This window comes from Gobius niger (assembly GCF_951799975.1).
Source record: "Gobius niger genome assembly, chromosome: 11".
In the NCBI taxonomy this organism is placed as follows: domain Eukaryota; kingdom Metazoa; phylum Chordata; class Actinopteri; order Gobiiformes; family Gobiidae; genus Gobius; species Gobius niger.
In genome coordinates, this window is record NC_136862.1 from 31,961,637 (window position 1) to 31,977,305 (window position 15,669).

General features: G+C 42.0%; 1 protein-coding gene across 10 annotated transcripts in view; it reads right to left on the reverse strand.

Annotated features, from left to right (window-relative positions):
* The window catches only part of rapgef6 (Rap guanine nucleotide exchange factor (GEF) 6), a 195,498-nt gene that overhangs the window by 10,655 nt on the left and 169,174 nt on the right, over positions 1–15,669 (reverse strand). For 8 of the 10 annotated variants that reach the window (XM_079566299.1, XM_079566301.1, XM_079566298.1 and 5 more), the window contains 8 exons: positions 11,402–11,569; positions 10,784–10,999; positions 8,816–9,027; positions 8,580–8,703; positions 6,155–6,178; positions 2,223–2,443; positions 580–753; positions 357–503 (listed from right to left, as the gene is read on the reverse strand). In XM_079566299.1, the coding sequence (XP_079422425.1) occupies positions 357–503; positions 580–753; positions 2,223–2,443; positions 6,155–6,178; positions 8,580–8,703; positions 8,816–9,027; positions 10,784–10,999; positions 11,402–11,569 (1,286 nt within the window). The remainder of the gene's footprint in view (positions 1–356; positions 504–579; positions 754–2,222; positions 2,444–6,154; positions 6,179–8,579; positions 8,704–8,815; positions 9,028–10,783; positions 11,000–11,401; positions 11,570–15,669) is intronic. The other 2 variants (XM_079566302.1, XM_079566300.1) reach the window with 1 other exon arrangement.

Below are 15,669 nucleotides of genomic sequence, written 5' to 3' on the forward strand. Positions count from 1 at the left end.
TGTGTAACTAGACTTGGATCGTGTAACTCTTCACGTACAGGGGAAAAAAAAGTATTTGGCCAAAATCCAATAGAAAGTCTATGGGAAACTGAAGAGCTTGGTCGCTTCTCACTTCTGGAGGAGGAACACACTGGGAGACGCTAAATGCTAGCAACATTTGCGTGACTGAGCGCACGCACAAAGACAGTTATGCATCAACTCGTCTAAAAACAGTGGCCTGTTCCTTTAAGAGACATACATTTAAACTTCTGCAGTAGATTACGGACAAGAGAAAAACCTGTTTTCATGTTTTCATATAAAAATAAGGCCTGAAACATCCAGTTACACCATCTGAGCGTCTGGTTTGATTTTCGTACCTTTGCGTGGGGACCCCTGCGGAGACACGGTGGGGCTGGAGTGCAGGGACGACACGGTGGACACGGTGTCCTCGGACGACCTCTTCATGCTCCACTCGTCTGCGCTGGAGACCGGGGGCTTCTTCACCACCTGTGGAGAGCTGGAGTCTGCAACAACACCACACATCAGTCCATGCAGGTTTGACTGCTCCCCCCGGGTCAAATGCACTCTCTGTGCTCGTACTTGGCGTGCCGATGTCTTTGGCCGTGCTCTTCTTGCGCAGAGGGTTGAGGGGCACCTGGACCTGCAGCACCTGGGACACTCGGTTCTGGGTCTTGGCCGAAGGCAGAGCGGAGCGCAGAGACACCGGGGACATGTCTGACTTGGTGGAGCGTCTCTCACTCAAGTTCTTGGACACTGAGGGAAAATGATAAGATGTGAGGACTTTCTACTCTACCAAAACATGTTCATGCTGTTCATGGAAGTCCACTAGATGGCAGCATTTGGTTATGTTCACATGATCAGCTGGGAGCTACCAAAAATATAGACAAAAACAACTCAATCATGTTGTTTCTCAAATACTAGTACTAGCACTCCAATTCTTTTTATCTCTAGTTTTGACTAGTTAAAGTTAAACTAATGCTTTTAGTGCAAACGACCCATTTCATCAAACCATAGTGATGAATCATTGTAATAACAATGGTTTAATGTTTGTCTTCTGTGACGTTTATGAGGGATCCTTGGCTGTAGATGTGACATAACTGGAAACATACTGAACCATTGGAAATTTCTTTGTCACAAATGTTTTAGAACAACAAAAACAACACACTATGGTACTATGGTATGGGGCTTATTCCGGTGGTTCTCAGAGTCTTCTGAAGTTTGACATTTGATTCATTTGAGTTAGAGATTAGAGGTGCCTGGGGTGAAAAGTTTGAAACCACAGTTGTAGAACATAAAAGTTTCCTCTTTTATCACCACATTTCCTCATAAACTTTAAAGTGCTGTAATACTACATTGTGTAATACCACGGGCATTATCCCACCAAACTAAGTCGGGTCATTCCTGACTTAGTTTGTTTTACACAGGTCAGTCCTGCCATTATTACTGGTAATGCTGCCGTCTATTGTCAAGTAATTCATCTGATTATAGGGTTAGCACATCAGCTCCGGAAAGGCAAGAGTGTTTTTATTTATCATTGGAATAATCAAAGAAAGATGAATGTCCACCCAGTGACGCTGGTGGAAATCAATAACAAGAGCATTTCTGTTTCTTTAACATTTTAGAGACGTTCATTGTTGTGGCCAAGCATAATGTGTTAGGGTGATTAGTGGGGCCAGCTATTATTAAATAATTTATGTTTACATTGAGAAAAAGCCATCTACAACTGTCTGCACTGTCTGATCAAATTGTGAGTGCAAACTTCATTTGTAAAAAAGCCCTGTGGACAGATGTCTTAGAATAAGTGACTCAGGGACATATTAACTCGTCTTAAGATAATTTCACTTTTCCCCTTTAAAGCGAGACGCTGCAGGTGAACAGGGAAACTTTCTACATTTAGCGATATCAACTTGGAAACTTTTGCTGTAGAATACTGGCATCAATGTGAGAAAAGCATTTAGTGCATGTTTTCTGTCATTTTATGGTTTTATATAAACACGAGGTGTTTTATACTTAAAAATGCCCAAAATGTCCCATATTTTCAGCGAAACTGAATAATGGATCAAACCAGGTTTGAATTTGTTCATATATGACTATATGACTTTTTCAGAGGGGATTTGGGATATCTTCAAATCAACCCTTTAACAGGAATGACCCAGTAATCAGACGAAAACCATATAAAGTTATATTATCCCTGTGAATACGAGTGATGGTGAAAGGCTCACGTGTGCTGTAGGTGGGTTCACACTGCAGGGACATGATCTGGTGCTTCTCCTCGTCCGTCTCCACGTTCAGGTTGGACAGGTACTGCTTGACTTTGCGCGCCATCTGAGCGTCTTCGTACAGCTTCTTGGCGTTCAGCAGCGAGCTGCGCCTCACTCGCTTCTTGTGGCCGCCGCCCTGCACGTCCAGCATGTTGGAGTTGGTGCTGCCCTGACTTAAAGACCTGGAATAAAGAGGAACAGGAACACCAAGAGCTCACGTCAGCACGGGACACGGAGAGAACAGTGCACTGCAAAGAAAAGGATTATGATACACAAGTCCAGATGATTTGAACTGAAAAGATTCAGAGTAGGGACTAAAGCAAAGTGGAAATTCTAGCCCTGGTAGGTTTTTCAAAGCTTAACTGAAGACATTTGGTCTAATTTTAGTGCAATGTGCAATTTACTAACAAGCAAAAAACCTTATGTTGAACTTTTCCAATAATCTCATCAAAAACTTCCCAAATCAAGATTATCATTATTGATCCAATTCAGTTCAAATCATGTAGACATTCAGTTCTTTGCAGAGTAAGATGCCAAACCTCGCTGAATACATTTCAAAGCAACAAAATGTGCTTTTTGTGGGTGCAGCTTTTCCAAAACATGCAGCCGGGAGAAGAGGGCTGGTTTGTGCCGTGCAACAGAACAGCAAAACATCAGAGACGGAGCGAGAAGGATGCACAAGACTCCATATGGGGAATATTAGGGATTTGATGCAGATATGGACGTGTGGAGACAGGGAGGAGTTATTTTGGTCCAAAGGCTGGTAGTTGGTCACATTTGTGGATCAAATGCACTCTGATGTAAGATAAGACAAAAACGCCAAAGGAAAGCGATAAGTAAAAGACTTTTCATTTACTCCCATTGCAGCTGTGTTTCACTCATGTATATTTACTACTACGCTTTGTATTTGCATTATTCTGAAATACATGAAAGTAAATCACTTGTTAGAAGTGTTATAAGGCAGTAAGTTGTCATTACTGTGTAACTACACGACTAAACTCCTAGTACCACGTTTCTCAATGTCTGTGTCATCACCCAAAACTTGCCTTCTATCCTTGACTGCAAATTATTTTAACCTCTTAACCCCCGCCTTAACCAAGCACGTTTTCTGCAGTTCAGCTTTAACCAAATCTAAAAGCTTCTCAGCCAGGCCAGTGTAACACCTCATTTGAAATCTACAAAATGGATCTAAACTGATCTTTTCCTTTGTTTTATTGTTGGTCTTTTTGTCACTTTTTCCATCACTTCTTTTGGTCACATTTAAGTCATTGATTGACAGCGGAATTCTTCCGCAGTCAATTATTGGTTTTCATGTTCTTTATTATTATTCCTCTTCCATCTTTTTCCCGATTTTCTCCAGCTTTCAGCACTTTCATGCTTTGTGCAATTTATGCAAGTTATGCATCAAAACGTTCCGCATGTTGAGGAGAAGGTGCTGTTACTTTTGGGACTTCTGCAACTTACGTTTTTTCTGCAATCGGCCAAAATGTCGGAGATTTTTCCCATTGACTTATAATGGGGCTGCTGCAAATCCATGCTTTTGTGCACTTTTTTCTGCATTTTATGCAATTTCTGCACTTTGAGCATGTTCAGCTTCTGCAACTTGTGGGTTTTGAGAAAAAATTGGCCTTCTGCAGTTTTCCATTTTTTTTATACGAGAGTTTGAAATATTTGCATTGGTGTGTATGTGGGAATCCAGCCAATAGGGAGACTCCAGGCCTTTCAGCCATTTGTGCAGCTTCTGCCAATCAAGCACTGAGGCCATTTCAACAGTTTGACCAGTTTATGGAATATAAAAGTTCATGCAATATTAACCACTTTATGCATTTTAAACCGTTTATGCAATTTAAGAGTTTATGCCATTTAGGATTTATGAATTTTCATTCATGCATTTCACCACTTTATGCAGTTTATACAGTTTATGCAACATGACATTGTATGCATTTTACCAGTTTATGCAAATTAGATATTGCAAATTAAGCAATTTATGCAATTTGAACAGTTTATGCAATTTCTGCATTCGCTTCCCGCAATTCCGCAGTCAATCGCAATGGCGCAGCCATTGCATTTCTAGTTTTTTTTGTTGTTGTCTCGTTTTTGATGATTTTTTTCATTTGGGTGAAGCTGAACTGGAGAAAATGTGGTCGGTTCAGGTGGTGGTTAAGAGGTTTAAACAGCAGAGAGATTTTGACATCATTTGTAAATGTTTTGTGCTGTTTTATGAATGTGCTTTATAAAAAAAACTGAACCTTGAAACAAGTAGCAGTTTGTAACAAAATGAACAAACTTTGGTTCTATAATATGTGCAGGGCTAATAAACTGGGCTCTATAGACATTCACACAAGGCTGTTGTAAAATCATGATTAAATGAACAGGATTTAAAACTGAAATGTTGATTTCAGAGCAGCACGAGTGCACACAAATATTATTAGTATTTAATCAGTATTTGTTTAATCCTAAATTAAATGCACAATATCTTATACCAGTTATTCATCAACAACATTTCATAAACTAAAACACAAACACTTGGCTCCAGAAGTGTCCGATTTTATTTGATTAAGCTTCTTTAGGTATGTCTATCATAGTTTGTGACCCAGCCTTGATTAGTTGCCGTTAGATCAATAATAAGGTTAAAGAGTGCTTATTCAAAATTATACATAGATATTACCCGGTAAAAGATTATATTTGTCGTTTTTTAAAAGATGTCAGTAACAATTGCTCCTTTTGTCAAGGTGATGGTGAAAGTCTTGAACATTTATTTGTGGAATGTCCTTTTGTCTGCACTTTTTGGTCTGATGTACAGAACTACCTCACAAGAATATTTAGTAAGAGTATTACATTGACAAAAAAATCATATTTTACTGACCTTTGATAATACCACCTTCACTTCAGATGAAACATTTATAAAAAACTTAATTATAATACTAGCAAAATATTATATCCACAAAATGAAATGGTGTGAAAAAATACCCTCATGGTTCCACTTTAAAGAATCTGATTTAAAAATGTATTTGGCCATCCTTGAGAAAATGAATGTAAATAATAAAAAACTAATTAAATCCATCACTCTGTTGTTTTGTCTTATAGATTTTTATGTTTATTTGAACATGAACGAGTTACATCTATGTGTAAGATGAATTTGATTGAAAATGAGCATATTGTAATAAATTGTATAAATTTGCACTGATGTTAAATAAAAAAATAAAAAAAAATAAAAAGTTGCCGTTAGCATTAGCATTCGGCCGCTAGCTTTAGCATGCTTTAGTAGCATCAAGAATATGCTAGGTTAAAACTAACTCAGTAATTCGATTCTCCGGGTTCAAAGTTTCGACAGCATGTCCATGTTCACTCAGGTTTAAGGTTTGTGTTTTTAAAGCAGTGAGAGCCTAAACCGGTATCGGCTCAGTATCGGATGTTTGTGGCCTGTACCCGATACTGTTTTTTCCAGTTTCGGCTCCAATATCCAGTACCAACATTGGATCGGTGCGTCCCTATCATAATGTATTGAAACGGTTTAGCATAATATTGCAGTCTCATGTATGTGTATGTATTGAGGACAAAATAAAAAAAAACAGACATTATGGAATATCAGAAATCTGTCCTTGTTTTCATCTGAGTGCATGTGATCTCAAAACCTGCTGAACATTTGTGAAATATTCATCTCACAGAGCCAGCCCTTATCATTATTATGAATAAACATTTCTACAGTCGCACTCTCTGCCACAGTAAAGGTCATGTTTTTTAGATGGACTATAACGATGGGGGTTAATGGAACAAGCACAGGCAAAAACATTCAAAACAAAGACGCATGCGCTGCTATGGTGGCGTTATTCAGAAGTATTACGAGTACTTTTTACTCTGGAGATTATTCAGGGCCACAGGGACAAACTTACCCTAAACTTTTCCACCTCTTCTTCCTGTAAGCGAGAGGCGTGAACATTGAAGCGTGATTCAAAAGTTCAAAAAGTGAAAGACGGGGAGGGAGGGAGGGAGGGAGGGAGGGAGGGAGTGACAGGACGCAGAGATGGAGGACAACTCTAGAGTGGACATAGCAACTGTTTGAGGACTCTATGGGCTCTATACACCCAAGCGTGCCACCTCTTAATGGACTTATCAGTGTCCACACATCCTGTTTATTTAACACTTTCAACTGTCAAGATTACGTGGCGCTCATGTTAGAAAGGTTATGTCACCGCAGGAGAAACTAATGCGTTCACTTTGGGCTTTTTCCTCCAAAGCAAAAATGTATCTTTAAGCTCATAGCCCCCGCCTGAACGGACCACATTTCATAAAGCTTGACATTACCCAAATCTAAAAGCTTCTTGGAAAAAGTGTCAAAGCGATAAAAACGAGACAAAAATGAGGATGAAGATGGAACAACAAAACCAAAAAAATAAGCAAAGAGTGTAAAAAAAAAAAGTGACAAAAACGCAAAGAGGAAAAAGATCCATTTAGATCCATTTTGAAGTTTTCAAACGAGGTGTTGCTCCGGGCTACAGGCTGTAAAAGCTCCAGTCGAGAAGCTTTCGGATTTGGGCAAAGCCGAACAGGAGAAAATGTGCTCCGTTTAGGTGGGGGTTAAGAGGTTAAGTGTTAGATTGTAGGGAGTCATTTTAAAATCTAAGGTAGGGCTGCTCGATTATTGAAAAAATAATAATCACGATTATTTTTGTCATAATTGAAATCACGATTATTCAAACGATTATTTGTTGCCTTTAAAAAAATCCATCAAAAAAGTGACAAAAATCCAGCAAAAGTGAAAAAAATCCAGCAAAAAATGACAAAAATCCATTAAAAAAAAGACAAAAATCCAGCAAAAAAAGACAAAAATCCAGCAAAAAAAATGACAAAAATCCAGCAGAAAAAGACAAAAATCCAAAAATTAAAAATTTGAAAAAAAAAATTTGAAATTTTTTTTTGAAAAAAAATAATAATCGATCGCTAATTTTGTAATCGTTTACTGTTGTAATCGAAATCGTAATCGAATTTTGATTAATTGCACAGCCCTAATCTAAGGCAATTCAATATGACAGCAAGAATTTACATAACGATTACCCCCACCCCCCAGTACAGCTTTACCCAAATCTCAAAGCTTCTGACGGCCTAAATGACCAGTGTAACGCCTCAGCTGAAACTTCCAAAACTGACTTTTAGTTTATTGGTTTATTTGGTCGGGACAGTGCAAGATAATGAACAAGCCACATCAGATTGTAGCTCTGGGCTTATTTCTAACCCACAAACAGACTCTCATTCATCCTGGCCTATTGTACATGTTTTTAGTGGTCGGGGAAACCGGAGTACCTGGAGTAAACCTACGCAGACACGGGGAGAACATGCAAACTCAAACCTTTTAGGACTTTTTTTTATTATCACTCTTCTGTCATGTGATTGTGGCTCTTTCGTCACTGTTTCGTCGTCACTTTTTTGTTTTTTTGTCACTTTGTCATCAGAAGCTTTCAGATTTGGATAGGTCAGTGGCCTCCGTTAGTGACTTGCTATGTCCACTGTAGAGCGGCGTTTCCATCTCTCTGGTGACGGGACAGTGTCGAGGGCATCGCCAAAGACAAACGGGACGAGGATGAGTTGAAATGGAGGGACACTGCACATCTCCCCATATCATCCCACACACAGCAGCGGGTTCTTGTGCATCCAAACAGAAGAGACGCTGTTTCTGACGCAAGCTTTCACCTCTTAACCCCCGCCTGAGCCGAGCGCATTTTCTCCAGCTTGGCTTCACCCAAATCCACAAGCTTCGAAAAAGAAAAGCGTCAAAATAGCGACAAAAACGTGGATGAAAATGCAACAAAAAAAGTGACAAAAACATGACAAAAAAACAAACAAGAATGCGACAAAAAGCAATGAAAAAAAAAGCTATGAAAAGCAACAAATACAGGCAAAAACATCACAAAGAAGCAACAAAAACGCACCAAAAATGTTGAAGAAAGTCAGCTTTCAAATGAGGTATTGCACTGCTCTCCAGTTGAGAAGCTTTTAGATTTGGGTAAAGCTGAACGGGAGAAAATGCACTCGGTTTAGGCGTGGGGGTAAGAGGAGTAAATCTATATCATAAGTCTATCATTTGAAAGGTCAACAGTGTGTCACCTCCAGAGCATACTGTGTGATTCTGTCATTGTGAGTGCAGTATGCAACATGTGCCAGGAGGGGGCAGTCGTGCGCCGCAGTAGTGATGTGCAGTGAGCAGTTGTGTCTTGAATCCAGACCTCATCATTATTATTATGAGATATTTGTGGTTTGTTGTACTGTGTAATAGGATCCCTGAGTATCTGAGGGGTTTGTGGGTGCGGTGTGGATGATCACCTCTGTCTGAACATGAGCGCCGGGTCCATGTTGGCCGAGGTCATCCGGACCACGTGGCGGATTTCTTTGGCGATCATTCGGAGTTTCTCGAAGTTCACCAGCCCGTCCACGCTGGAGTCGTTACCTGGAGGAGAGGGGGGGAGAGTGGGATTGTGCAGGGATTCTCTGGCCTCTCTGGATTGCTGTATGCAGTAGCCCAAAGTGGCATGACCCTGCCTCTGTGCGTTTGAACTTACCTTCGTGCAGAAAGGTGAGGTCCTTCTTGACCACGGGGAACAGCGGGATGATGGGCGGCTGCATGCTCTGGCTGCTCAGGATGTTCCTGTACTTGGCCATGTTTCTGGACGGATCGAAGACGTCCTGGAGGTCGCTGAACAGCTTCTCGTACTTGCTCGGCAGCTTCTCCCACGTGCTCCTCAGGCGAGCCACTGGAGCCAGGTTCAGACCACTGCACGGAGGGAACGAAAGGTGAGGAATGTCCCCACAGAGGCAATATCTTCCTTTAAACCTTCATCTTCTACACTTCAGTCTCAACTATTGTTTCTCACTGGCCTGAGCCTAACAGAATACAGCGACACTTGCTAACCGTGTGAGTTCTCGGACTCGTCACTGTGAGTTAGCGAGTGTTCATTCATTCCGAGGAACCGAAACCCCCAGAGAAAGTGCCAGCGCTGACGGAGTAGATTCATTTAGACACACCATAATTATGACTGACACCGGCATCATCAGCCGCCCAGTTTACTCCCTCCATAATATAGGGCTTTTCTTCTTCTTCCAAATTGGGTCATTTTTCTCTTTCGGGTGAAATCATTAGACAAATTAAAATCTTGTCCGGAAAAGAAAGAATTCCTGTGACACAGAAAAAACAATGATGAAATGTTTGGGCTCAGTGAGCGCTAATGTGAGTTTGCGATGAAAATATAGTGAAAGATGACGACGATGAAGGAACTCGAGCCGTAATGTCAGTGGGAAAAGAGGACATTTGGCAGGAACTCGGATCACATTAGTTACGTTTTAAGGCGAGACACTGCAGGGGCACAGAGGAAAAAATAAATACTTTTACTAAATCTTTGCTGTAGATCAGCAGTTCCCAACCTTTTTTGTCTCGTGCACCCTTTGAGTCTTTGATTTCTACTCAAAGTACCCCCAAAACTCTGAGGTGCAGCCGAGTAATTAGAAAATGATCCGCTAAACTCTGATTTGTTCAGGTATTGAATAATCTGTAAAAATTCAAAGCTCAATAAATCAGGCAGGAATTCGATATTTTTAAAAAGTCCTTGAAACAAACCTTTAAAATATTGTCAAGTAAAGACGAGAAAGGAAAGCCTCATTTGGAGAAAATGGGCCTAAAGTTTAGTGGCATCTACTTATGTGCGTGTTTACTTCTCCAGTCTTTAGCTGCTGCGGTCTCCCACAAAGGAAATCTCAGTCATTTCCTTTCATGCTACACATGGATACCAAACATGTCAGTATTTGTGAATGACCTGCCGTGTCTCGCCTTAAGTTTAAGTTCTGTCATTACCAATAATGATAATGGCTTACACTTGTATTGCGCTTTACAAGCCTGTCGTCATGATTCATTCACTCCAGACTAAGTAGGGTAAGCTAATGTTGTAGCCACAGCTGCCAGCTGAAGCTACCAGTAGTGGAGATGTTGAAATCAATTTATATTCCTCTGTGCTCCAAAGGCATTAACAGTCCACCTGCGATGTCCTTCCTCTGGTCACTTGGCCGTGTGCCCAGGACAGCCCGCTGTGCCGGGGGGAGAGGTCCTCTGTCCCGACGGGCAGAAAACAGCTCAACAACAGGGGAACAACATGTGGCAGAGGGAGGCCATAACCCGCTGTCCGCACGGAAATATGACCCTGGATCAGACCGGACTGACCTCAGATGAAGACAGGAAGCTGCAGGGCTTAGCAGCAAGTCCACAGAGGATTAACACAGACATTTACTCTTTTTGCAGGTTAGAAAATGGTAAGGAAATACTATATTGACCAAAATGTAGGGTACATTTTGTTATACTTCTCCCCCCATAAATGCTGTCAAATTAAAACAAGGGAAATATCGAGCGTGCTACACATGTTGCTGTAGCTTCACCAGATGTTTTTTGTCACCAGTGAAGATTCCAAGATGACTCAAATATGCGCGAGTGGCTCAAAAGCACAGCTCCAGATCCGTGCTCCTCAGGGTGGACTAGGTCTTACCTGATGATGGCGAACATGGAGTTGAAATTCTTGCACTCGCGGCAGTGCAGGGCGATCTTGATGAAGTGCTTGATGATCTTCATCCGCTTCAGGGCGTTGGGCTCTTTGAGGATCTCCGTGGCGACCCAAAACGTCTCCTGGTTGATCACCTCCTCGAACTGCTTCAGGTTCCCGCTGCCCGTGGAAGAGTCCAGCTTGAACAGGTCGTCCACGTACCTGCAGCGACAAGGCACCGTCATCAGGACAAATCTCAGTGGATACAGGGCTCTGGCCTGTGTTGGAACGGCCACTTTCGGATTAACATGCTCCACATAATAATCTCAAACACATCTTTATCCCAATCTTACTCTTTCTTGGTTAGAAAATGCCATATTGATCTAGCCTGTCCAGCCAGCAACCCGTAACGGCTGTTTCAATCAATGTATGTTTGGAATGGGACAAAAAGTCTTTCGCTACGAGCTGAGCTTTTTGTGCTTGGCCCATCACTAGTATGAACCACAGGGTTAGCAGATTTCATTCTAAGTCCCCACTATCACAACCTAAAGTAAAGTGCATAAACTCCGCTGCTCTACGCTGCAAAGGATCAGTATAAGTGTAGAAGAGAAGCCTGGCCCGTACTCTGTGGACTCGATGTTCCTGAACAGTTCAAAGTCCCTCATGGACAGCTGAGCGGCCACCTCCATCGTACTGAGCTGCAGCAGCGAAATCTGGCTCTCCCTCAGCAGGTCCTGGGCGTCTTCGTCGGAGCACAGCGTCTCCGTCTCCATGTTGTTCTTCAGGTAGTATCTGAAAAAGGGGGAAACATCAGGGTTCATTTGATCTGATTACGTCTGTTATTCCGTTTGGATTTGGATACGAATATTCGAAAAGCATCAACTTGCAATGAAAAAAAAAAAAAGTCATGGATGAAACGCTCCTTAAAATAGATAAGATGCTTACACACACTCACACACACACAGACACACACACACACACACACACACGCTTTATTTTTAGCTGCGCAAAGTGTGAAAGGCAGAGGCAGACAGGTGGGCTTCTCTGGGAAAAAAAAAAACCCTTCTTTCTTCCGAATATCTCCTGAACTCTGCTCTCATTTCTCCCCTACCTCGAGCCGGTTTGCTGTCCGCAGGTAAGTGCTGGGGCGGGGGAGCAGTTAGAGCGGGACACTGATAGATTGGGGACATATTTTGGGGAGAGCGCTCCGAAGCAGGTGGGAGGGATGAGGTGAAAAAAGGCTGTTTGAGATGCTTGTTTTGCTCGTGTTCCTAAGTCCTCCCCTGACCCCAAACATCTAGTCTAATGGAGCTGGAGTGTGACCAGTCCCTGAACAGCAGACCTCAAAGCCCCACGGACCGAAGGTGCAACAAATACAAGCACAACGTTGGTACTGCAGGGCCTTAAAGCGACCACGAAAAGCCACGGGAATGCGTCACAGGCTACAGAGGCAATTTATGATGTGCTAGAAGTAACACGTACCTCTAGCACATCACATGACTTTTGTTTTTATGAAGGCCATCTTGGGAACCTTCTGCTCATGTAACTTATATCAAACTCCATCTCCACTGACTCAAGACAGCACATCCAAAAGTCCATCCATATCTTATGCAGATGAGCAGAGCTGATACTCGTTTTGCATTAAAAAGACGAGGCTGACACGCGGAGCAGTGACGGAAGAGCTAGAGAGTTAATTGGTGCGAGATTTGCTGCATTTTGGGATTTTAACCTCTTACCACCCGCCTAAACCAAATGCATTCTGTCCTCTTTAGCTATACGTCTGTGTAACACCTCATTTGAAAGCTAAGACCCACAAAACTGATCTTTTTCCTCGCGTTGTTGCTGTGTTGTCACCTTTTGTATGTTTTTTTCCATTTTTGTTGAGTTTTTGTCACATTTTTGTTGAATTTTTGTCACATTTTTGTCACATCTTTGTTGCGGGTACATCCTTGTTTTCTTCTCATTATTTGTGGCTATTTTGGTGCTTTTGTCCCAAGAAGCTTTTTGATTAGGGTAAAGCCAAACTGGAGAAAATGGGATCCGTTCAGGTGGGAGTTAAGAGGTTAAGGATTTAGTTATGTTGCACTCCTTTTGTTAGCCTTTAGTTGCTTACAAAGTTTACTAGGCTAACAGCCAAGCCTGAATGTTAACAATAATAAATAAATATAAAACTAGGGTGCTGGTTGATTCTAAGTGGAAAGGTTAGGGCTGGCCCTCGTTGTAGTGGCTCCGTCTGCCTCGTGTGGCGACAGCCCTGTCTTTTATGTAGGCGTGTGTGGACACATCACAACACAGCTCTGGGAGATGTTCTCACAGCCCTGCCAAGTTCTGCTCAGATGAAGGGCTCAGAAAAAGAACTGTTGAACAGGAGCTGCACGAACAAGATGATGTCATGTTGTTCATACGGCTCTGGGTGCAAGACTAAAGTTCTTAAGAAGTGAGAGGCTGGTCACAACAGAGGACAGTGAAAACAGACTTTCAATTTCAACCAACGGCATGCTAGCAAATCTATTATGAGATGAACACACTTTGAGGGCAGAACGGGCTTGGTGATGCATTATGAGTTTTGAAAATGTAGACGATTGTTTCATGTTCAAGGATGTAACAAAATCCAGGACATAAGGATCAGAGCACTTCAGTAGAAGAGGAAACAACCAACGTGAACAGTGTGTTTTTGACGAGGGAACAACATTATAAAATTTAAAGCTAAAAAAACTGACATCATAATTTGTGACCAAGCCACACCGCATATAATTTTACCAAATAAATAAAATTCAAGCATTTATTCATGACAGATATTGAAAAATTCCTCATAAATGTACAAACAAACATGAGCCTGTGCTGTGAGCGGCTCAGCTCTCCTGAGACATGACTGTGACTTTACCAGGAGTGGGGACGTCTCCAGCTCGTCTCCATGTGCCTAAAGTCCGCAGAATTTGAGATTTAAATAGGGAGCATGTGTGGTGCTGATGGCAACAGTCCATAATGTTACGCGGTGTGCCTTTAAGCAAAAACATAGAGGACGTTGGATTAAACCAGTAGCTGTGGCCCCAACTAGGGATGTCACGGTAACCGGTGTAGCGGTAAACCCCGGTAAAAAATTTGACGGTGAAAATGACTGTCTTGTTTTGTGTTTTTATTATTATCTCGGTGAATAACCGCACCCGCGGTGTCGGCACGGTGAGCCTCGCCAGCCACCGTCTCATCTGCTGCAGTTTCCGCGCATGCGCACTTTGTTGTTTGCAACACAAACAAAACTTTCTCGAAGCTGGAATCATGTCCGACACGACAGCGCGCAGGATCTATCAGCCTCAGAGTTCAGTTTGCGGAGCGTGCAGGAAAAAGTGTCTCCAAATGCAGCAATACTTCGAACCTCTGACTCTCCTGCGTGACCGTCTCCCACAGCTCTATAGCAGTAAGCTAACGTTAGCGTTTTAGCTGAAATGCTGATGTGGGACTTTGGGTTGAGGGAGAATGTAACGAGTCGCCTCATAGTGCGGCTGCAGCGCCACCGCCAGCACAAGCCGTGTCCGGATACCTCCGCACGATGGCACAATGCGTTACGGGGCTCCCGGTGGCAGATTGCAATAGATTCACTCTCGCCGCAGTTTTATGAATTTAATAATGATGGCATTTTCCCAAATCTGCAAAGTGAAAGCTCCCTGGAAGGACAACAACAATTTTCCTGATAAAGACGGTTTATCTTCGTTTCTGACGCTATAAATAGCACATGTAAAACCCTCGAAACATCAACAACACATCGTTATAGTTCCTTTGCTTTGATGTGAAAAGGCTTTGTCTGTATTTTTTTATGTAACAAGCACTGTTAAACTTTTTTGAAACGATTTCAGTTTGTGTAGGACTATCAATGCTTTCTGAACATATTACCACACATTTAAAAAAAATACCGCGATAATACCGAAAACCGTGATAATTTTGGTCACAATAACCGTGAGGTAAAATTTTCATACCGTGACAGCCCTAGCCCCAACTCATTTCTAGCTCTCACAGGCAAAAAAAAGAAAATCAGCAGCTCTGGGAAACTGTAAGAGAAAGATTTTTTACAGCAGTTACACTTATATATCTCTCACTAATTTACAGCCACAGCCAAAGTCGCCCTTCACTTAAGAAGCACCGTCCTCCCATCGTGTTTCAGTAGGAGTGGTTTAAAAATAGCAGCACCGTTGTCTATAAATGTTGACTTTACAGAATGAAAAGGCTTGTGCCATCCCCAGCAGGAGTTCATGCCAATCACCGGCGGACAAGAAACGAATACATTTCTTAAGAAAAGCGCAGTGAATCTATGCGGCGCCTGAGGTCCTGCTGACGCTGCATCATGTTTATGGAGTAGAAAGCATTGGCTATTCTCGCTCAGTCGCTAAGATGGATGTGTTTGAGATGTGCTCAAGATGGTGATAAATGAGACAAAGGCAAAAGTGCGTCGCCGAGCTTATAGAAGCGTGGGCTTTAGACAAGTTTAGTTCTGCGACTTTATACGTTCAAAATAAATACACACAAAAACAAAAACATGGTGAATCATCCTGAGTCTTTGTGATGGTTTCACGTGGAGCATCCTGGTAATAACAGAGATACTAACAATAAGCTTAGACAGAAACAAATAAATACATCTGCATTTTGACAGTTGCAGGTGACACTACCACCTCAACCTCTCTCTCTTTTTGTACAGCTGCGTTTCGCCTTTTTCTGAGAACTGCATTTGTGGTTTCTGTGTTCCACATTGTTTTCCTGGATACTTTTGGATGTCTTAGCCATGTTTCGTGAGGTTCGGCTGATTTTTTTTTTCCCACTGCAAAGAGTGCATAATGGTCCGAAAGAAAGCAGCTTTTTAAAAGTAAACAAACAGCTAGCTTATGAGCTAAAGACATATGAGA